Here is a 24,316-nt window from a genome sequence, read left to right as displayed (position 1 = left end):
TATTTTATATAAATAATTTTTCTTATTTTTCTATTTTTGAAAATGCACCTAACTAAGAATTTCTCTTTACATTCCATTTAATATTGCTAACTTGAGCTCAATCATGCATATAAAATATTAGTGGTTAGAAATTTTCCACTTCACGAACCAAAAAAATAATGAATAAATAATTTTAAAAACTCATAAAAAAACAATATTTTATTTAGGAAATAAAACAATATATTTAAGAATATAAAGTCAAAATTCCCATCAAAGTGTAAGACTAAAATATGATTTGAATTAATGCAATTTTCATCATTAACCATCGCTACTCAATAATCTTTAGCCTTCTAATTAATCATATAAAGAGTTATATTAAAGTAATACTCAAAATTTCATTATGGTCTATTTAGTATTTCTCAAATTAATACCATTTAAAAATTGTGTCTTGTGGTACTTATTTCGTTATAAATATATACACTTTTACTTCTCAAATTTAAGATGTATGTTGGATGAATATTTGATCTTCAATTTTTACTAAAGATTTAAAAATGGTTGGATGGTTAAATGATAAGTTTTAAGTGGTGTAATACATTTCTTTTAAGAAAATCATATTGATTTTGGTTTGTGTGGTTTTTTTAGGTCAAAATTTTTATGAAGGTGTCGATTTAATGATCTCTAGCTTATAGAGATGCAATTTCTCTATTTAGAATTCCCTTTTTAATATATTGGAGGTGAAAAAAATTCGAAATGGAAACTTCTTTAGATTGCTAAAACATAATATTAGGTTAGTTGAATATATTATAGAATTTATATAATAAATTAATATATATTTGATACTGTATTATTATTGTTATCGTTATTGAAGCAAACAGAAGAAACACTGAAAAGGAGAGAAATAACACTACTTATAATGCATCTTTCCAAATCAAAGAGTAATCTAGACCAAAAGCCAAAGTTGTGATGGCAAGAGCAGCATTATTCTCCTCCGTAGGGATGTGACAAAAACGAACAATATTAACAATGTTTGCAACAAAAATGAGGACCATATTAACAATATTAATGAAGTGTTCTCACTATTTAAGAACCTAATGACCTCCAACATATCCGATTCTAATTCAATAGAATGATTTATTTAGGAGACCACTCTCGCTCAATTGCACATAAACTCTCTAACAATGCATTATTTTTTATTACTATTATTTTTTTTTTTAAAAAAAACATAGTATAGTTATACAATAAATTTGAAACTTATTAGAAAAATATAGTTGTTTTACAAATCCATCGATTCCCAACAGATATCCAAAATCATCAATCTCAACGTATCTTAACCTAACCAAATCAACCAAATAGAAAAAGGAGAAAAGAGAAAGGATGAAAAACCAAGCTAGAGGTCTAGTGACGACAAGGCGAGAGGTCGAGAAATTGAAATCCATTAAAAAAAAAAAAATTGAAAGTGGAATTATATTCCACGCCCCATCTCCATGCCACCAAATTTAAGGGCCTATTTAATAGAGAATTTGAAAATAAAAATTTGAAATCAAGGGATTCCATGAAAAAATAATTATATTTCATGTTTTCATATATGTGTTTGGTTGTAGATTCAGAAAATAAATTATAATTTAAACGATGGTTTAGAATGTGTTTGATACTACATAAAACTAGTTGTGTTACTCATTAATATTTAGTTGATAATAAACTTTTATTAATTTATTTACGAATATGATTTATGTTAAAAGAAACAATATAATTATTATTTGATAATAATATATAATTTTTAATATATTAAATAATATATATTACATTTTTTAAATAAGAATGAACTGAGTTTATAACCTGACATATTGTATTTCTAAATATATTTATTTTTATTTAATATAATTTTTCTTTTTAAAATTCAAAATTTAGATATAATAAAAATATAAAAATGTTATTTTCAAAATTTATATGGTTTAAATCATAGAATTCGAAAACAATTTTCAGATATAAAATATGGATCATCTGTGAAAAACATATTTGCTCAATTCAATAGATCCAAAAATATAAAATAGAATCTGAACTCTCAATCAACGTCAAGTTTTTATTTTTTTTAAAAAAATATTTTGAATGATGGATGAAAAGTTTTACCCTCGTATTCTGACAAAGCGTGAATATGCATAAATAATAAATTGCCACGTCACCTTTTAATCTGTATATTGTAATATTTGCAAAGGAATTTTTTATATTGAATTCGATATCTAAGGAATAATAGCTACACGCTACAGCAAACACAATAAAATTTCCCTCCGATCGAAGTGTTTTGTCTTACAAGAAACAAAGTATAGTTTATATTTTTAACGACGCAAATTGTGTATCTCAAAAATATAAAATAATAAGAGTAAATATCAATTTATATCTTTAAATTTTAGGTATTTTATCAATTTAAACTCTAAATTAATAATTGTATCAATTTAAGTCCTAAACTTTGAAGATTGTATCAATTTAAATCTCAAACTAATAATTATATCAATTTAAACCCTGAATTTTTATAAATGCATCAATTTAAATTCAGAACTTTCATAATTATATTAATTTAAACTCTCTATCATATTTTATATAGATACACTTATAAATTTTAAGATATAAATATATATATTTATGAAAGTTCATAGTTTAAATTCATATAATTATTAGTTTGAAGTTTAAATTGATACAAATTTCAAAGTTTATGGTTTAAATTGATACAGTCTCCAAAGTTTAAGGTTTAAATTGATACATTCTTAGTTTAGAGTTTAAATTGATACAATCTCTAAAGTTTAAGGTCTAAATTAGTATTTGTCCTGATAATAATTAGGAGTGTTCAAATAACCCGACAACTCGAATTACCTAACCCAAAATATAAAGGTTGGGTTAGTTTTGTTTTTGGGTTGGGTTGGGATAAACTTTTTCTATTTTTGTTGGGTTGGGTTGTGGGTTGACTAAAAAAATTTGGATTGACCAAATCCAACCCGAATTATATATATAGATAAAATAAATTTTATATATTTCTCTTTTTTTAAAATTTGATTACTTTGTATTGATTAATTTGTGAGTTTTAAATATTTTTCTTTTAAAATTGTTAATATATTTGTCTTTATTTAAAGTTTGCAATAAATACCTTAGATATTTGATATTTAGCATTTGGATTTGATGAGATTTTAGTTATTAGTCATGTGTTGTATATAAATTTGCATATTTTTAATTAAAAAGAAAAAAAAAGTTATAACCCGACAACCCAAATTTTGAGTTGGATTGGGTTAGTGTCTTTATTTGGGTTCTTTAGGTTGCCAACCCATGGGTAGGTCCAAAAAACACTTTCGGCCTAACTCAACTCATGTACATTCCTATAATAGTAATCAACTGCGGTCGTTACCGTATAACAGCCCTTACAACTGTAAATCAGAAGAAATGTGAACGGGACGATGATGAAAGATTAAGACGTGGCGAGATCTGAAGAGTTGGGATCCAAGAAAATTATGACGGCTGATACATAAGATTCTGGCCATCATTTGACACATTCTCCACACCGAACCGCCCACCTACCCCCTCGACCTTGCTAAATTAAAAAATGTTATTATTTTTTATTTTTACTTTTTTTCCCAAAAAATAAGTAAATAATGACTGTTCTTGTGATAATCATAATTTATTTTTATTACTTTTATATATTTATTTGGACGAAGAGAAATATGAAACATCTAATTTTGAAATTGATAGTGCATGTTTGATATTAATTGTGTTAAGTTTGTTTATCAATTAAAATAATATTTTAGTACACAGTTTTAAAATTATTTGATCTTAATTGAAATTAGACATTTGAAAATATAATGATTAAAATTAGATAAATTCCAAAATACATGACCAACATGGTGTTTTAAAAAGTATCAATGCAAGAGAAGTTCAATCGTGTTATGACACTTCCTTCATTTAGGACTGAATTTAAATTTATACACTAAAACTGAATTTAAATTTATACTCTAAAATTAGTACAAGTGAAGATTTGAACATCTAATCTAAGTATGGATAATATCATAATTGCTTGATCACGTTAATGACTTCATCCCATATTTAATAAATTCCAAAATATATGACTTGTAAGTTTAAATTACAAGTTTAGTCCCTGTATTTTCAATGTATCAAATAAGTTTTTGAACTTTAGTTCCTAATAGATGAACCTTCAATTTGTATATAATGAGTCAATAAACGAGCTCAGCCAATATAAAATATGAACTATCATTCAATAGGTTGTATGTTCAAATCTTCCCCTGCATATTTTGAACTTAAAAAAAGTTTAGCAGCTTTTAAAAAGGGTATTGTAAATTATTAAACTTTTGATTTTGTATTTAATGAACCATTTTTTCACGAAAAGCAAACATGAGAAAAAAATCCAGTTTTTCGCTAAGATTTCGAACAGTTGTCTTGAATTCAAGCGGATTATCATTTGCTTCTTCCTTGAAGAAAGATGATCAAACAATCTTTTAATTTCGTGTCTAATAATTTTTTTTTTTTTTATCTATTCTGCAACTTTTACCATTTATGAATTTATTGAAAATAAAATTGCAAGTTTAATTTTTTTATAATAGAGAAAGAAAAATTCAACTATTAATTAACACGATAAATCATTTAATGTATAATGTGATTTTTTAAGTTGTTATTGGATTCTAGATATTTATGTGCTTATTCTTATCTTAAGTAATTCTCTAAAATTCTTAAGAAATCCTAGGATCATTTTAGATCCTTACTCTAGTGGTACATATTTACAATTTATATATTTCAATATAATTTAAAAAAATTATAATTTATACATTTATGTCAATTTGTTGATAACTTTCTAAATTAGTTAGTGTTGCTTTATATTTTAACATTGATTAAATAAAAAAAATTCATTTTATTTACATTTTTCTAAATTAAAAGCTTAAAAATTAAACTAAACACACGGTCTCTTCCAAGCCACATTCACGTGTTTCAAAGAGCCTCTCAGAATATGTATATGAAACAAGAAAAAGGTATATATATAATAATTGTGAACGGCGTTAGATATAACGTGAGAGAGGAAGTGTTAATCAAAGGTTCGCCACAAGTCTCACCTAACCCGTGCCGTCAGACATCGTCGTCTCTCCAACCATCACCAATTGAGTTCTGCTTATAAAACCCCAATCCTTTACCCAACTCTCATCAAACAAACTTCAACTTTAGCTTTTCATTCAAATCCCTTTCTTCTCCGCCATGGATCTCCTCCTCCTGGAGAAGACTCTTATCGGCCTCTTCCTCGCCGTCGTTCTCGCCATCGCCATTTCCAAGTTTCGCGGCAAGCGTTTCAAGCTTCCGCCAGGTCCTTTACCGGTGCCGATCTTCGGTAACTGGCTCCAAGTCGGCGATGACTTGAACCACCGCAACCTCACAGATCTCGCCAAGAAATTCGGCGATATTTTCTTGCTTCGGATGGGACAGAGGAACCTCGTCGTCGTTTCCTCGCCGGAATTAGCCAAGGAAGTACTCCACACGCAGGGAGTCGAGTTCGGATCTCGAACCAGAAACGTCGTCTTCGATATCTTCACCGGAAAAGGTCAGGATATGGTTTTCACTGTCTATGGCGAACACTGGAGGAAAATGAGACGAATCATGACGGTTCCGTTTTTCACTAACAAAGTAGTCCAGCAATACCGTCAGGGATGGGAGTACGAAGCTCAAAGTGTGGTGGATGATGTGAAGAAGAATCCAGAATCGGCGACGACTGGAGTCGTACTCCGACGGCGGTTACAGCTTATGATGTACAATAACATGTACAGGATTATGTTCGACAGAAGATTCGAGAGTGAAGATGATCCTCTGTTTCACAAACTTAGGGCTCTGAACGGAGAGAGAAGCCGATTGGCGCAAAGCTTCGAATACAACTATGGCGATTTCATCCCGATCTTAAGGCCGTTTTTGAGAGGATATCTCAAAATCTGCAAGGAAGTTAAGGAAACGAGGCTGAAACTATTCAAGGATTACTTCGTCGAGGAGAGGAAGTGAGTGGGAAATCAACTGGATCTAAAATCGAAATCAATTTAGTTCATCTGTTCTGTTTTGTGTGTTAATTGTTGATAATTTTACTGAAAACTTATGAAAAATTTTGAACAGGAAACTGGCGAATACGAAGAGCACGACGAACGAGGGATTGAAATGTGCGATTGATCATATATTGGATGCGCAACAGAAGGGAGAAATTAACGAAGATAATGTGCTTTACATTGTCGAGAATATCAATGTGGCAGGTAAATTCACAAGTCTATTAAACTCTATTTTCCTTGGGTTTAGTAGCTGCTCAACTAACTTTGGTAAGCGTAATAGATTAGAATAATTAAATCGGTGGTTAAATTCTTTGAATTTTTATGATTATTCTGTATTAAACTTCTGATTAGATGTACTAACTAGTTTAATGATATTAGTATTATCTTGAGGATCAAGAGATCTGTCGATCAAATCTTTTACCTCTATTTGTACTAAAAATAATTAGGTGTTAATTCCATTCATTCTAAAATAATCGAGTTCTAAAAAAAACTACCACATGATAGATTTTGACAAAATTTTTGTATATGTGCAATTGACTTTATAAAGATGGGTATAGCTAAGTTGTAGGTGGTAATCAGTTTTTTTGTTTCTTTTCAAAACTAACCTTTAGAAGAAACCTACCACTTGTGTTCAAACTTTCCAAATTGGCCTTCTCATGAGTAAGGGTATTATCGCATTTTCATGCTTTTATGCTATATGAATAGTGAATACGACTCCATCCATTAATATTGATGGGTAACTATTTGCAAAATGTTATTTAATTATTGTATTTTTTATTTTGGTTCATTTTACTATGTATATTTTTTAAGGACCATTGCAAATATAGTAATCAAGTCTAAATTATTAGTAGATATAGCATAATGCATAGAAATTACATATATAACAAAATTTAGATAATTAAAAACCATATTGTTGGTAATAGTCCACCAACGATAGACGATATAATTGATAGATTTTACTTTATTTATAATTTTTAAAAATATTATTATACATTTATTATTATCACTAAAAATGATATCAATTATAATTATCCTATTTTGTTATTCTTGTATTTTAATTAAATGATAATCATTTTAGTAATACATTTACATTTCGGAAATGGTCACTTTTTTAAAAAGGGATTAAAATAAACATCTTGGTATGAACTAAAACCCAAAAGTAGATTTTAAAATAAATAAATAGATAAATAATAGTAATAATAAAATAAAGGACTTAGTGTTGGTCACGGGATAGCGATATCCATCCCTATTTGTGCTTATCTTTACATCCCTAGTTGGATGGACATATGGGCTTTTTCCTTTTTTATTTTTTTCCTGAAGTTAGGAATTTAAGGCTAAAGCATGTGTTTAGCGCTTTTATAGATTAAAATATTCACTTTATATGAAAGACAATAACTCATTTTCATTTTTGTGAGTATTTGAACCATTTCTATTATTATTTTAAAAAAAATTAGGCAATTAAGACAATTTAGCATAGAGCATCATTTTTAAGAAATTGCAAATATAATAGAATCTATTAGGGATAGATTTTAAGTTCATAGACTTCCACTATCGTCGATAGACTTCTACGAACGATACGAATTATTATTAGATTCCAAGAATTGAATCTAAGTTTTACTACATCTATAAATTTCTTTTGCATCTTGTTCTATCTCCTAATAGTTTTAGTTACTATATTTTCAACTCCTCTTTAAAGTGTTCGACAACTCAATTTGTGACCAATAATAACTATTGGTTTCTTATGGCAAATAAATAGACAACAATTCTCCTGCCCTGAAAAATTGGTTTCATTTTAAATCTAAAATCTGAATGAGAAACAAAGTATTATGACAGTTACTGATTATGGGTTTATGGTTTTATATTACTGAACAGCAATTGAAACAACATTATGGTCAATTGAATGGGGAATTGCTGAGCTAGTGAACCACCAAGAAATCCAAAGAAAGTTGAGGAATGAGCTCGACACTGTCCTTGGACCTGGTGTTCCAATCACCGAGCCGGACACTCACAAGCTCCCTTACCTCCAAGCCGTGGTCAAGGAAACTCTCCGTCTTCGTATGGCCATCCCTTTACTCGTACCCCACATGAACCTCCACGAAGCCAAGCTCGGTGGCTACGACATTCCGGCCGAGAGCAAGATCCTAGTCAATGCCTGGTGGCTAGCCAACAACCCAGCCAACTGGAAGAACCCAGAAGAGTTCCGCCCTGAGAGGTTCTTAGAGGAGGAATCAAAGGTTGAAGCCAATGGCAACGATTTTCGATACTTGCCTTTCGGGGTCGGGCGAAGGAGCTGCCCTGGAATCATCTTGGCTTTGCCTATTCTTGGTATTACAATTGGGCGTTTGGTTCAAAACTTTGAGCTGCTTCCTCCCCCTGGACAGTCTAAGTTGGATACTTCAGAGAAAGGTGGGCAATTTAGTTTGCACATTTTGAAGCACTCCACCATTGTTGCTAAGCCGAGAGCGTTCTAAAACTTTGTATTGCAATGGTTTTCTTCTAGAGTGAGTGGGTGATGCCTTGTTGAAATTGGATGCGATGTATACAATTTGGGGGGAAGATTTTGAAATGTTGGGTTGAACGAATTGAGCTTTGTATGTGTGTTGTGGGTGGGTAGAAATCTTCGATCAAATGGTATATGTGAAACTTCATTAATGCTTTAATTTTTATTCCTCTATCTAATAAATTTTAACTTCTATCTATTTCATCTTAGTATTAACCCAGTAAGTGAAGGTTTTCTATCCCTAATAAGAACATACTTCAGTTGATTATGACTTACGTGGGTGGATTTGAACTTGGAACTATGGAGGTGATCGAAGCATTCTACTACTATGCCAGATAGTTATTTTAATAATTAAAAAGACTTTCTTTTATATTAATAAATGTTATTTAACTAATGAGAGGGAAATGAAAAAAATGGGAAGTGTGTTAATTTCATTCTAGAAAACTCCATATAAATACATATAAGTCTAAAAATAGATTCTACAATGTTAGCAACTAATCCCACTAACTCCACAATGTTAGCAACTAACTCTGCAAGAATAAGAACTTAGACTTGACCATAACTAAAAATAACTTCAACTATTTTCTAGAAACTAGGAATTGACTAGACCAACTCAAAAACTAATTTGCAGTTTTGAGTTACTAATATTCTCCTAACTCAAATACTGCAAACACCTAACTTGCTCCTAAGAGCTTGAAAACAACTCACACAAAACCCAAGTTCAGCAAGTGATCATCCATCTTGTTGTACCATGCCGTAGGAGCTTGCTTCAACTCATAGAGAGTATTCTTTAACAAATAAACCTTCTGCTCTTGTTTTGGTATATGATGAATTCGTCTGGTTGTTCAACATAGATATCTTCTTTTAACACTCCATTTAGAAATGCTGACTTCACATCTAGCTGATACACCTTCCATCCATGCTAGGCTAACACAACCAACAGCAACCTGATTGTGTCCATTCTTGCAACTGGTGCAAAAGTCTAAGAAAAATCAATTCCCCAAACTTGTGCATACCCTTTTTGATGAAAATGTCCCAACCTCTTGTGCCATAACTCAGTACACTTGAAAGCTATCTGCTCCTTCTCGAGTGGATTCAACGAGAAGCTCTTGTGCTGCATCTTTATTTCGAACAACTCATTCCCATTGGAATCAGAAATGAACTTTCCTTCTTCAAACAAGACATTGAATCCCTTATCTACTAATTGACCAACGCTTAACAAGTTTTGATCAATTTTAGGGAAAAACAACACTTCAGTAATCAACTTGGTTCCAACACAGCTCTCTATTGACACTGTGCCCTTCCTCTTTACTTCTAGATACTCACCGTTTCCTATCTTCACCAATGACTTGAATGACTTGTCAAGGTCTTTGAACAACTCATTGTCATTTGTCATGTGATTGGTACACCCACTATTAACCAACTAACCATCACATTGAGTGATTGATGAGAAATAAGTGGCCATAAAGAGTTGATCTTCTTCTTGCTGTGCTACAATATGTGCTCCTTCTTGCTATTGAGTTTTTGTTTCCTTAAAGAATCGTTCAATGTGCCCCAATAAATGACATTTTCTACACTTCACATCTAGCCTTCTCTAGCATCTGAAATGCGGATGATTCTACTTCCCACAGTGCTTGCATGTACTACTAGCATCCTTTGCAGCAGACTCTGAACTATTGCTGCCATTTCCTTTCTTTTCTCTTCCACCTTCTCCCTGTTGCACTCTAGCTTTCAATGCCCCCTCAATGCTTCCTTCTTGTCTTATCAACCTCCTCTGCTCTTATGCTTACAAAGCACTAACCACTTCTATCACCCTGAGTTTTGATACGTCTTTAGTATTTTCTAAGGAAGCAATGGTTGCTTCATATCTCTCAGGTATTGAAACTAGAATCTTCTGAGCCAATCTATTGTCAGATAAATTGGTTTCTAATGCTCTTGCCTTGTTAGCAATCCCAATCAACTTATTTGAGTACTTTTTAATGGACTTAGAATCCTTCATTTGCATTCTCTCTAATTCATGCACCAGGTTCAACACTTTCATGCCTTTAATCCTCTCATCACCTTCATACTCACTTTTGAGGAACTTCCAGATCTCCTTTGCCGACTTCAAGACCATAATTTTGTTGAATATGGTGGGAAACACAGCTGTATATAGGCAAGCTCGAGATTTTGCCTTCCTGGTGACCCTCTCCTTGTGAGTCTTAATCTGATGTATTGTTGGGTTATCAGGAAATGGAGCAATCTCATAGTCTTGCTCAATTGCTTCCCAATAATCACAACCCTCCATGTAGGCTTGCATTCTGATAGCCCATGTCTGGCAGTTTTCACCATCAAACACAGGTGGAGCCAATAAAGAAATACTGTTTGATCTTAATTTCATCTCTAACAACTCTCACAGGTGTATCACTCAGTTTCTCTCGGAGATATTTCACTGATTCTCACTCATAGATCCCTTAAGAATTGAGAGCTCTAATACCATTGTTGTTATAACTAATGAGAGGGAAATGAGAAAAATGGGGAGTGTGTTAATTTCATTCTAGAAAACTTCATATAAATACATATTTAAGTCTAAAAATAGATTCCACAATGTTAGCAACTAATCCCACTAACTTCGCAAGAATAGGTACTTAAACTTGACTACAACTAAAAATAAATTCAACTATTTCCTAGAAACTAGGAGTTGACTAGAGCAACTCAAAAACTAATTTGCAGTTTTGAGTTACTAACAATAAAACACATTGAAATTGATGGAGGCTAGGTCCTATGGTTAATTTGCGTATGTTGTCATCGTTAACTAAAGCATTGCTTAGTTGGTTTTGACATGTGTTGTAACGTCTCAAATTTAAGAGGAGGACATGAATGAATCGAGATCATGAAAGACTTAAAAAGAATGGAAAGTTATTATCTATTCCAACAAGATACATCTTCTTTTTTTGTGGCTCAATCATAGGAAATCGAAAGTTAAGCGTTATTAGCTTAGAGTAACCTATGTTGAGTGACTTCTTAGAAATTTTTTTAGGAAGCATGAGAATAGAACAAAAACATGCTGAAATAGCTCATGTGGGTTTGTGGAGATAGTTTTCAATTTTAGAAACAGTTCAAGACAGTAAAGATAACGTGGGCTTAGATGTTACATGTGTTTCCAACCAAGAAGTTGAAGATTTGAATTTTTCTAATTTCAAAATGTTGTTGAACTCTAAAAGATTGCTTGATTGTGAAGGAATGACTTTCTAAAAATGAAATGACTTATTTGATAGTTAGGTTGTTTCAATCCTCTTTGCTTGCAAATCTAAGTAGTTGGATTTGCTGCCAGCACAACAAATAGGATTGTCCCTATCCTCCAATCTCCTTATTCGTTAATGCCTTTCCGTTAGACAAATTTCCCAGTCGAATTGTTCCACGCATCTTGTTTTGGAATTGAAAATACCACTCATCTTTCTTATTTCCTTTTCTCAATGATAGATTTCTTTAGAAAAAAAAAAAAAAAAAGCGTTGGATTTGTATACTAAATTTTAGAGATTGTATCAATTTAAACCTTAATTTTTTTTAAGTGTATCAATTTAGATAGATGTGAAATGATCAGAACCTTAATCTTTTGGTCAATGTCATAGTACGTTGATTTTTTTTTTTTTTTAGATAAATTCCATTTTTGATCCCTAAAGTTTGGGGTTAGTGTCTATTTGATTTGTGAGATTTCAAACTATATACTTTAGTTCTTGAGGTTTTTCAAATAGTTCTAAATAGTCCTTGAACTTCCATAACCATTAGTTGACGTACGATCATATGATGGGATAGTTGAATGTTATTAAGTTTCCTCCTCTTCCTTCAACAACAACTTTAAAGATGTGGAATCGAAAGAGAAAAAAAAAAGAATGGAAAAGAAATACAAAAAAAACATTAATTTAATTACTTTTCTAAAATTAGCAAGCATATTTGACCATATTTAACCTCCACATCATATTAAGTGTTAGTGCACTAACGGCTAAGGAAGTCTAAGGGCTATTTTAATATACTTTTTTTCAAATCTCAAGGATTAAAATGCCTCTTTTAAAACTTTCAGAACTAAATAGATATTAAGTCCAAACTTTAATCATCAAAATTGTATTTTGTACTTTTTTTTTTAAGAAATTATTTAAATGGTAAAACTGTTGAAAATATTTATAAAATATAGCAAAATTTTGGAACTATGAATGATAGACGTTGATAGACATAATAATGTCACTGATAGACTCTATCAGTGTCTATCAGCGTCTATTATTGATAGTTCTAAAATTTTGTTATGTTTTGTTATTATTTTGATTCATTTTTCTATATTTAAAAATAGTCTTTTTTTTAATTAAATGATCCTTACCCAAAAATTCGATATTAATCACTTTGATTTCTTATAGCTACTTGATGCGAGTAAAAACTAATATTTAACTAGTCAATACAATGAAACTAGTGAATGATGATGAACTATCATTCATCAAGTCCCTCACTCTTATCATTGTTGTATTATAAACTTTAACTAATTTTAACTAAGCTCCATGGAATAGAGGAACTTTGAGACAGTGCTAACAGAAAATGCAATAACTCACTAGTGACTTCACCCATGTGATCTCAACATCATTTTTAATGCTTTTTTTTTTTTTTTTCCTTTTTTGAAAAAGAGCAATTCATTAGTGTTCTTTGTGTTGTGAGTAGGTAGTGTAATTAATTCATAATGGAGCCAAATGGGATAAAAAGTCTGAGTGGCCAAGCTTGTAAAGAACTTTTTGGACCTCTCTTTTTCTACCATATCTAGCTCTACTCTTTCTTATTTTCTTCTTCCACTTGTATTTGGTGAGAAATGTCCAACTCTTCATAGGAAATAAGGTTTTACAAGATGTTTTAACTTTAAGGTATTGTTAGTTATTATCTCTTACTTGTCTTGAGCTTAAGTCTTCTTTAAAGTACCTTACTTTCAAGAGACCTAAAATGACTAATCTTAAGTAAATTATTACCTCGTTTGGTAATCATTTGAGTTTTTGTTTTATTTTTTAAAATTAAACCTATAAACACTCATTCTACCTCTAAATTTCTTGTTTTACTATTTACTTTTTACAAATATTTTAAAAAACTAAGCCGAATTTTGAAAAAAAAAATTAAAAGCTTTTTTTTTTAAATTTTTTTTTTTTGGAAATTGGTCAAGAATACAATTCTTATACTTAAAAATGATGCAAATCATTGTAAAAAATTGAGAAAAAATAGACTTAAATTTTAAAAATAAAAATCAAAATGATTACCAAATGGAGTTTGGGGGACCAATAAATTATGTAGCTTTGGGAGGGATATATGACTACAAGGTGGAATGTTTTATTCAATCTGTTATGGGCATATGGAGTATATATGTGGTAGTGAGTGAAGTTTTCTTCTTTATGTTTTGTTTTAACAGTTAAAGAGAGAGAGGAGAGATTAATAGTCGTCTCAAAGTATTGAGAATTGGTTTGTATTATCTTGGGTCTTGTTTTTCCTTCATATAAATATATAGTAACGAACGCACCTCTTAAAGTTAAGATATTCTTCTTTGACAAAGAGATTAGAGGTTCGAATCTCATAGAGATCATATATTCACAAAGTGCATCCTCCAAAGTCACGCAAGCTTATCCAAAAGTCAAAACTCATGAAAGACCATATTTGCATTCTATATTCAAACATCTCATATCAGACATATAATATGAGATATTCGTCGATAATATTCAATGCAAACATACTGACTATCACATTAATTTGGAATGCTAGTTGAGGAAGTAGAGAGAAAAGCTAAAATTTATAGATATAAAAAAATGTACAACTTAGATTAAGTAATGATGATGAAGATGATTAAGAAGACAAAAATGTATCATCCCATTTAGGATGTTCGAATGACATGATAATCCGAACAATCCGGATTATCCAATCAAAATTATAAGGGTTGGATTGGGTTAGTTTTAATTTTGAGTTAGGTTGGGTTGAACTTTTTTATGTGTTTTTTCAGGTTGGGTTGAGTTCAGGTTACACTTTCAAGAATTCAGGTTGACCCAACCCAATTCGAGTTTTTAGTATATATATATATATATAATTCGAACTTATAAATATTATAACTCACATATATTTTTATGGTGTTTCTTTAAAGTTTGTAATAAATATCTTGGATTTTGATATTTAACATTTGAGTTTTATGAAATTTTAGTTATTAGTATATGTTGTAGACAAATTTAAGTATTTTAAATTAATAAAAAAAAATGTATCAAAAAGAAAAAAAAATACATAAATAATCCGAAAACCCCAACCCAACTTGAATTCTAAGGGCTGGATTCGAGACCTAGTTCGAATCATTTGAGCAACCAACCCGATTAACCCGAATTTTCGAGTTGGTCCAAAAATCCCCCAACCTAAACTATGTACACTCCCAATCCCATCAATCTCTCCTTCCATCTGCACCATAAAATGTGTTTGCTAACTGAATGTTTTAATTAATTCTGCCATCTTCAATTAGATTGGTCGCATTATGTCCTATTAAGAAAATAAAAACAAATTCTGTTAGTTTTTTTTTCGTTTTATAGTCTGTTAGTTTGTTAAGATCCGGTTTGTTAAGTCCATTTTCTTTTCTCTTCATCACTCTGTTTTCTATATAAAGAACAGAGTTTATTGTATTTATCGATCAATCAATCAATGAAGAAAATGATCTTCTTATTTTATTCAATGTGGTGATATAGAATCAGAGCGATTTTTTTTCACGTTGAATCACTCTTCGATTGATCACCTTTTGACACACTTTCAGATCGTCTCTGTTTGAGAACTCATCCTCGCCATGTCTACAAGAGAAGATTTAGCACCTGTGAATTTGAGGAGTCCACCTCTCATGAATACTGATCTGGAAGTGCAATTGAATCCGTATCTCCTACATCATTCGATTGTTCCGATTGCTAATATTGTATCTCAACCACTTGCTGGATCAAGCCTCATCATAGAGTAAAGCAATGCGTCTAGCACTTTCTGGTAAGAACAAATTAGGGTTTATCATTGGAACAATTCAGAAACCAACGATGGAAGGAAGTCTGATGTAACGACCCGACCCCCTAGGACTTAAATTAGGCTGTTACTAAAATACATGCATGCATGGAACTTAAAACCACACTCCTTTATGATGAAATAAATGCTAAATAGATAAGGGGAGTTCAAAAGTCCTTTATTAAATGAAAATGTTAAAAACAATAATAGGGTACCCATAAATCATAAAGGTTAATAAATAAGTAGGAAAAACAATTCTTAATAATAAGTTTCAAACATCAAAACTAAACATTAAGAGAAACATGAAAAGAATCTAACTCTCATGATGTGGAAGTGTAAAAACTAGTCCCAGTGGCTCGATCACAAATTCCGTTTGTCCATCGCCCGTGCATCTCTACCCTTACTTGAAACAACAACATGAGAAAGAATGAGTATAAAATACTCAGTAAGTAATGCCACTACTAGGGTCAGGCTAGACATTTGTCCTCTAGATACCCACCTCTTGTGAAACATATAAATTGCTCTAGTCCTCATGGGACACATATACACATGAAACAAAAAGGAGACTAAGTTCTATCCTACTGTAGTTAAGTATGCCCACTACCTCTGGTGAATCCCGAAGGAGACACAAACTGGCGAATCCTGAAGGAGACACAAACTGAAGAATCCCGAAGGAAACACAAACTGGTGAATCCCGAAGGAAACACAACATCTAATGGACATCTAACTAATCAGTAAGGACACTTACACAGTCTCAACATCATAATTATCACTATATGAATCTATGGCATACATGTATACCTCAACATCATGGCTCTACAACAACACATATACCTCAACATCATCAGATCAAATACAACCATATGGAATCACATACCATCTCATACTAGCATTCAAGTGTCTATGTGCACAAATAAATATTTCAGATCTCGTACCAGAACATACTTTGGTCATATTATATATCATGCTGTCATTCTACCATAACATTCATTTATCATGCTAGCATACATCTAATGCCTGGCCCGTGGGCAGTTCCAGTAGTAAGATTATTTATCTCAAAATTATGTCTAAGCGACAAGAAAAACAATCTTCTTCCTAGCTTAAATGAATCTTGAATCAGGCCTAAACATAATCCAAATTTACAATTAATAAAAAGAGCTTAGTTCTAATAACCAAATGAACAAAATAATTCGCCACTAATCTTACCCAAAGTGTGTTAGTCCGAACATCACCCCATGCTACCAAATCAAAACAACCCAACAACTCTGGTCACAAATCCAACATTTACTCTCGATGGACAGCCGTTTTGAACCTTCAATTCTAATATTTTATATCACAATTGAATCAATAAATAAGCCATTACTTAGTGGGTATAAAAAATGATCAACAAAGACCCCAAAACTTACCCAAAAGCTTGTCGAAACCATATCCAAATCCTCTTGACAGCACACTTTTAACTTCAAAGTTTCTCCAAAACTTGATTTTAAAGCCCAAACAAATATGTGTCAATAGATTGAAGCAGAACACCATTAGCCAATAAATCCAATTAAAATAGCACAAACTTACCCCAAATCTACAAGTTCCGACGACCCTTACTGTTGGCAGCACAATCGACGAGAAACGACGGATCTGAAGCACCCTTGTGTGACTGACGGCGAACGACCCAAAAGTGAGGCGTAGTGGTGGCCATCTGGGTGTGGGTCTTTGGATCTGGGCGACAACTTGCAACCCATGGAGACCAGTGCGGGCTGGCGAGCGGTACCATCGGGGTTCGACGGTTGGAGACGCGGCTGAGGAGAATCGGACGAAGATGGCACAGACGTGAGCGACTGGGTTTATGCAGAAGTACGATGCATGGTAGACATTCGATTTCTGATCTGGGCGGCCACTGAAGGCTGGGCGGTGTGGTTGGGCGAGTTTCGACTCAGATCTAGCGGCTGATGAGGCTAGGTGACTGAGGCGGCGGCGGAGCGATGGAGGTCGGGGAGGGGGGTCTCAGTGGCTGCTAGAAGAAAGGGGGGAGAGAGAAAAGAAAAAGAGAGAAAATAGAGGAAAAAAAGAGAGAAAAGGGAAGGATTAAATAAAATAAAAATAAAACAATATATTTTATCTTATTTATTTTATTCTTCTCCTAATCCCCATTATTTTCTTAAATTCCCTCATTTTCCAATTTGGAATTAATTCCTACTATCAATTTCCAACATAAATTTCTAACTTCAATAACTAAATTCCAGTAATTACTCTTAAATGTCCAAAATTCAAAAAATTCCTCCAATTAATATAAATTAATGAAATTACACTACAACAAAATTTTGAGGTGTTACATTCTTCCACATTTACAGAACTTTTGTCCCCGAAAGTTACTGCTGGAACAGCTCCGGGTACTGGGTTCTCATCTCATCCTCTCACTCTCAGGGGCTTCCTTGAACTGACGATTCTACTATAACACTTTTACAAAAGCTATCTCCCTATGGCGTAATGTATTTACCTTTCTAGCGAGAATTTCTACAGGTTTCTCCTCGTAGCTCAAGTTGTCATTCAACTGAAAATGCTCAAAATTCATTATATGGAACGGATCTGTCACATACTTTCTCAGCATCGAAGCATGGAAGACATTATGGACTGAAGACAGTGCTGGAGGTAATGCCAATCGGTAAGCTACGAGGCCAATTTGCTCCAAGACCTCGAAAGGCCTAATGAACCTCGGACTCTGCTTCCCTTTCCTGCCAAACCTCAGAATACTTTTATAGGTGCCATCTTTAAGAACACTTTATCATCAGTCACAAATCCCAGATCTTTACGTCTCAAATCAGTATAGCTCTTCTATCCGCTTTGAGTTGTTTGCATACGAGCCCTGATCTTCTGCATTGCCCTCTTCGTGGTTTGTACTAGCTCATGTCCTAGCAACTTCCTCTCACCAACTTCATCCCAACATACTGAAGACCTGCACTCTTTCCATATAGGGCCTCAATGGCGATATGCCCATGGTAGTTTGATCACTGTTATTATATGCGAAATTCATTAAATGCAGGTGAGAGTCCCATCTCCTGAAAACTCAAACGCAAAAGCATGCAACATACCCTCCAATGTCTGGTTCAAACGTTTTGTTGGACCATCAGTCTGTGGGTGAAAACCTGTACTAAATCCCCATCGAGTACCCAATGCTAACTAGAGACTCTTCCAAAAAAAAAAAAATAATAATAAAAATTAGATGTAAAACGAGGGTCGTCGTTTGACATAGCTGAAACTAGTACCAAAAGATGTGTAATAACCTCCCTTCCATAAATAACTATGAAACTTAAGATGTTGAAAATCGACAACACTTTTACACGTTCAAGCTGAGAACTCTGAAAATGGTCATGAAATTAAGAAAGTCTTATATACTAAAAACATATATCTGAGCTTACCATCCTGCCACAGGGAAAACTTCATACGAGCCGTGAAGAAACTGGTCATGCTATATAATGTGTCATCTGAAGATATGTACCGGTACAAATCTAGTCAACTGAAAACTGCTTCTACTCTAGAAGCGCCGACTGTGATGTCTTTCTTAGGGTCTACATGTCTGAGAATAAATATGTCTAATTAAGTCTCACATTCATGAGAAACTCATCATGAGGCTCTATACTGCCATGGGCTATAAAACTTGCTTTAGCCAATCCTCATATTATTCCTTAGTCTTAAAACAATCATATATCATTGCTTAGACCCTACTGCGGATGAGTCTAAAATTCCCTCTGAAAATGAGGTTTTGAAGTCCCTGGATGCTAAAGCATTAGTCAATTGATAACAAACTTCTATAACCTCGTAATAACCGAAATTGATCCCTGAAGTTCGTTTTTTTTTTAACGATAAAACCTTCTTGACTTATAAGTCGTAGCTTGAATTACTCGTACTCCCTAGAGCTAGTTAACTCATTGTCAATGCAAGGGAAAACATATTATCTGGTACTGCTTCAAACCCACCTATAGCAACTTCTTGCTATCAACTCAACTTTATTACCAGTCTATCTCTTATGTCAACGGTGATATTGGAAGATCCAACTTACTTACTTTTGTGCATATACCACTTTTGCCTATCTTGAACTGGATTAATTTCCTTTTTCAATCAAATTAATGGTCTTGCTAGTTCATGTTTCCAACTTGCACACAAAGTCAAAATCCCTTAAATCCTACCAATGCCCTCAATGATTTATCTCTTAACTAATGAAGCCTCAACATACCATATCAATAGTTCTCGAACATCTACTGTTACTAATAACTCCATTTAGTTTATCCCTGCTCGACCTTTTATTTCGTAATAGATTCTTGTGTTAAAAAAAAAAAGTTCCATACCTAAACATTATGTTGGCTATATTTCCATCTAATACATATTGTCCCAAAGTCTCACATGATAATTAGATATTTTTCTTTTACACCAAAACAAATACCTCGTAACCCCTCATATCCTGCCTCCAAACCATACTTAATTAGGAGTTTTGAAAATATTAAATTCTTTTCTCCTTCCAAAAAGTACACTTCCTTGGATACTTTTCTCTCTTTCACACTTATCTTTGATAAAATCACTAAATTCAAGACACCTCCCTTTTTCCTTTTTTTTTTTTCACTATCCAAGTGGAACATAATCTCTTTACTAAGTTATATTTTACTTAATTCCTCTATAAGTCTTATCTCTCTCACTAAGAATTTCCATCTTGTAGAATTCTCCTTTGCCAATTTTCATGCTTTTAGACTCCGAAAGACTTTTGTTTGTTCAAATTTGCCCAGCTTGGATCTCTTCATCACAATAACGCTATGGATTTAATCTAGGTACTCTAAAATAATCCTTCAACCTAAATAAATAACACCTTGCTTTTAAGTCCAAACTCATGCCTAACTATTTTAGCTTCCTTTAATGACATCAACTTAGCTAGATATTCCAAAAGAATTCTTCATATCATCACATATACTTTACCTACTCCATCAAGTTCTTAGTATTACCAAAGTGCTTATGACTTATTAATCGCTTTCAATGTTCCTCTCGAAATATTTGGTTTAATATCTCAAAACCTTTAATACATCTATAGACTTTTCTTCTTTTCCTTTTTATCTATAAAACAACTTTTAACCTTATAATTGAGTACTGGCCTGTGTATTTATACTACCACTAATTGCACTATTTAACACAAAACATAACAATAGTCCCTGATCAATTCTTGTCTCGACAATTTATTCCTTGGCTTAAACATGTGCATACCTTTATTCCAAAACTATCATAACTCTACATAGTTGCATCAATCTTTAAGATCTCTGAACTGAGGCATATATTTGTTCGTTCCTAACATAATTTCCATGAGATAAACTAGTACCAAGTGACCTCATAATTTACTCTATTTTACTTTTCTCCTTTTGAGTGTCATACCTGATAATCCTCTTATAACATAATTGGTGCATTTAAGCTAAACAACTATTTTAATGCACAACTATCATAAAACTTGTAATTGATAAGACGTATCTGGTGATGACGAGGAATCTGTTCATGGGCCATAGGGACAATCTAGACTTACATAGTAAGTCAGTCTACATAACCCAAAACATGGGCTCTGATACCAACTGTGACGACCCGACCCCCTAGGACTTAAGTTAGTCCGTTACTAAAATACATGCATGCATGGAACTTAAAACGACACTTCTTTATGATAAAATAAATGCTAAATAGATAAGGGGAGTTCAAAATTCCTTTATTAAATGCAAATGTTAAAAACAATAATAGGGTACCCATAAATCATAAAGGTTAATAAATAAGTATGAAAAACAATTCTTAATAATAAGTTTCAAACATCAAAACTAACACATTAAGAGAAACATGAAAAGAATCTAAATCTCATGATGGGAAGGTAAAAACTAGTCCAGTGGCTCGATCACAATTCCGTTGTCCATCGCCGGTGCATCTCTACCCTTACCTGAAACAACAACATGAGAAAGAAGAGTATAAAATACTCAGTAAGTAACCCCACTATTGGGTCAGGCTAGACATTTGTCCTCTAGATTCCACCTCTGAAAACATATAAATTCTCTAGTCTCTCATTGGACACATATTCACATGAAACAAAAAGCAGACTGATTCTATCCTACTGTAGTTAAGTATGCCCACTACCTCTGGTGAATCCGAAGGAACACAAGCGGAATCCCGAAGGAGACAAACTGACGAATCCGAAAGACACAAACTGGAAGAATCCCAAGGAAACACAAACTGGTGATCCTGAAAAGAAACACCAAAATCTAATGGGCATCTAACTAATCAGTAAGGACACTCTTACAGTCTCAACATCATAATTATCACTATATGCATCTATGTGATCATGTATACGGTCAACATATGACTCTCAACATCATCAGATAAATATTATGGAATCACATACATCTCATACTATTCAAGTGTCTATGTGCACAAATAATATTTCAGATCTCGTACCAGAACATACTTTGGTCATATTATAATCATTGCTGTCATTCTACCATACATCATTTATCATGCTAGCATACATCTAATTGCTGGCCCGTGGGCAGTTCCAGTAGTAAGATTATTTATCTCAAAATTATGTCTAAGCGACAAGAAAAACAATCTTCTTCCTAGCTTAAATGAATCTTGAATCAGGCCTAAACAAAATCCAAATTTACAATTAATTAAAAGAGCTTAGTTCATAACCAAATGAACAAAATAATTCGCCACTAATTTACCCAAAGTGGTGTTAGTTCGAACATCACCCCATGCTACCAAATCAAAAAAACCCAACAACTCTGGTCACAAATCCAACATTTACTCTCGATGGACAGCCGTTGAACCTTCAATTCCAATTTATATCACAATTGAATCAATAAATAAGCCATTACTTAGTGGGTATAAAAATGATCAACAAGACCCAAAACTTACCCAAAAGCTTGTCGAAACCATATCCAAATCCTCTTGACAACACACTTTTAACTTCAAAGTTTCTCCAAAACTCGATTTTAAAGCCCAAACAAATGTGTCAATAGATTGAAACAGAACACCATTTAGCCAATAAATCCAATTAAAATAGCACAAACTTACCCCAAATCACAAGTTCTGACGACTCTTACTGTTGGCAGCACAAACGAGAGAAACGACGATCTGAAGCACCCTTGGGTGACTGTGGCGACGACCCAAAAATGAGTGTAGTGGTGGCCAGTCTGGGGTGGGGTCTTGGATCTGGGCGTGTGTACGAACTCGAGACTCGGCGAACCTGAACCCATGGAGACAGTGGGGCTGGCGAGCACGGTACCATCGGGGTTCAGGTGGAGACGCGCTGAGGAGAATGACGAAGATGGCACAACGTGAGCGACTGGGTTTATGCAGAAGTGCGACGCAAGGTAGACGTCCGACTTTCCATCTGGGCGACGACTTACGGCTGGGCGAGCTTCGACTCAGATCTGGCGGCTGACGAGGCTAGGTGACTGAGCGGGATGGCAGAGCGATGGAGGTCGGGAGGGGGGTCTCGGTGGCTGCTAGAAGAGGGGGAGAGAGAGAAAAGAAAAAGAGAAAGAAAAGAGAAAAAAAAAGAGAGAAAATGGAAGGATTAAATAAAATAAAATAAAATAATATATTTTATTTTATTTATTTTATTCTTCTCCTGATGCCCATTATTTTCTTAAATTCTCTTCTTTTCCAATTTGGAATTAATTCCATCAATTTCCAACATAAATTTTCAACTTCAATAATCGAATTCCAGTAGTTACTCTTAATGTCCAAAATTCCAAAAATTTTCTCAATTAATATAAATTAATGAAATTACACTACAACAAAATTTTAAGGTGTTACATTTGATGTCCGCCTGGCAGTGCAACAATGATGTCATTATGTCTTGGATCATTAATTTAGTATCCAAAGAAATCGCTGCAAGCCTCGTATACACTGGAAATGTGAAAGAAATCTGGGATGAATTGAAGGAAAGATATCTTCAGTCCAATGGCCCTCATGTCTATCAGTTGAGGAAAGATCTTGTGACAATGATACGAGGTAATTCCTCAGTTGAAACATTTTATGCTAAAATTGCTACAATATGGCAAAATCTTGTTGAATATCGCCCTGTTGATGAATGCCATTGTGGAGGTTCAAAGAAAATGATTGAATTCCTTAATGCTGAATTTGTCATGATCTTTCTTATGGGATTGAATGAATCATACAATCAAATTCGAGCTCAAATTCTTTTAGTTGATCTTTTACCAACTATCAACAATGTTTTTTGCTGATAATTCAAGAAGAAAGGCTGAGATCCATTGGTCAGATTTCTTCATCAACTGAATCTATCACCCTCATAGCAAATACTGATGGAAACAAAAAGAGTGAACCTGATAAGTCTAAAAGGAAAGATGAACAGCATCCAATATGTTCTAACTGTGGAATAAAGGGACACATTGTGGGTAAATATTACAAACTTCACGGTTATCCACCAGGCCACAGATTATACAATTCTTCTATTCATCAGAAAAATGTTTTTTCCAACTCATCTTCTCCCAATGTAACAACATCAGAGAAAACTAGTACTACAGGGCGATCCAATCAGTCAACATTCTTTGCAAGCCTCACTAATGATCAATATTCACAACTGATGACTATGTTGCAGTCTCATCTCTCCTTTTCACATAATGAAGGTATCATCACAACTAAAACCACTCATGTAGCAGGTACATGCCATTCTCCATCCACACCTACAAATAGTGATAGTATTCTTTGGGTTTTAGACTCAGGAGCTTCAAGT

General features: G+C 33.2%; 2 protein-coding genes across 2 annotated transcripts; one reads left to right on the top strand and one right to left on the bottom strand.

Annotated features, from left to right (window-relative positions):
• Nucleotides 1-5,159: 5,159 nt before the first annotated feature.
• Nucleotides 5,160-8,721, top strand: LOC120088389 (trans-cinnamate 4-monooxygenase). Its single transcript, XM_039045650.1, has 3 exons — nucleotides 5,160-6,005; nucleotides 6,118-6,251; nucleotides 7,920-8,721. Exons 1-3 carry the CDS (start codon nucleotides 5,221-5,223, stop codon nucleotides 8,516-8,518), a joined length of 1,518 nt encoding a protein of 505 aa, XP_038901578.1. The 5' UTR covers nucleotides 5,160-5,220; the 3' UTR covers nucleotides 8,519-8,721.
• A 1,612-nt stretch (nucleotides 8,722-10,333) lies between these two features.
• On the bottom strand, nucleotides 10,334-10,927 carry LOC120088957. Its single transcript, XM_039046393.1, has one exon. It carries the CDS (start codon nucleotides 10,925-10,927, stop codon nucleotides 10,334-10,336), a length of 594 nt encoding a protein of 197 aa, XP_038902321.1.
• Between the last annotated feature and the right edge of the window lie 13,389 nt (nucleotides 10,928-24,316).

The sequence above is a fragment of the Benincasa hispida genome, chromosome 10 (genome assembly GCF_009727055.1).
Source record: "Benincasa hispida cultivar B227 chromosome 10, ASM972705v1, whole genome shotgun sequence".
Taxonomy (NCBI): domain Eukaryota; kingdom Viridiplantae; phylum Streptophyta; class Magnoliopsida; order Cucurbitales; family Cucurbitaceae; genus Benincasa; species Benincasa hispida.
The sequence above is the reverse complement of the archived record's forward strand: the minus strand, read 5'-3'. Positions and strand labels throughout refer to the sequence as shown.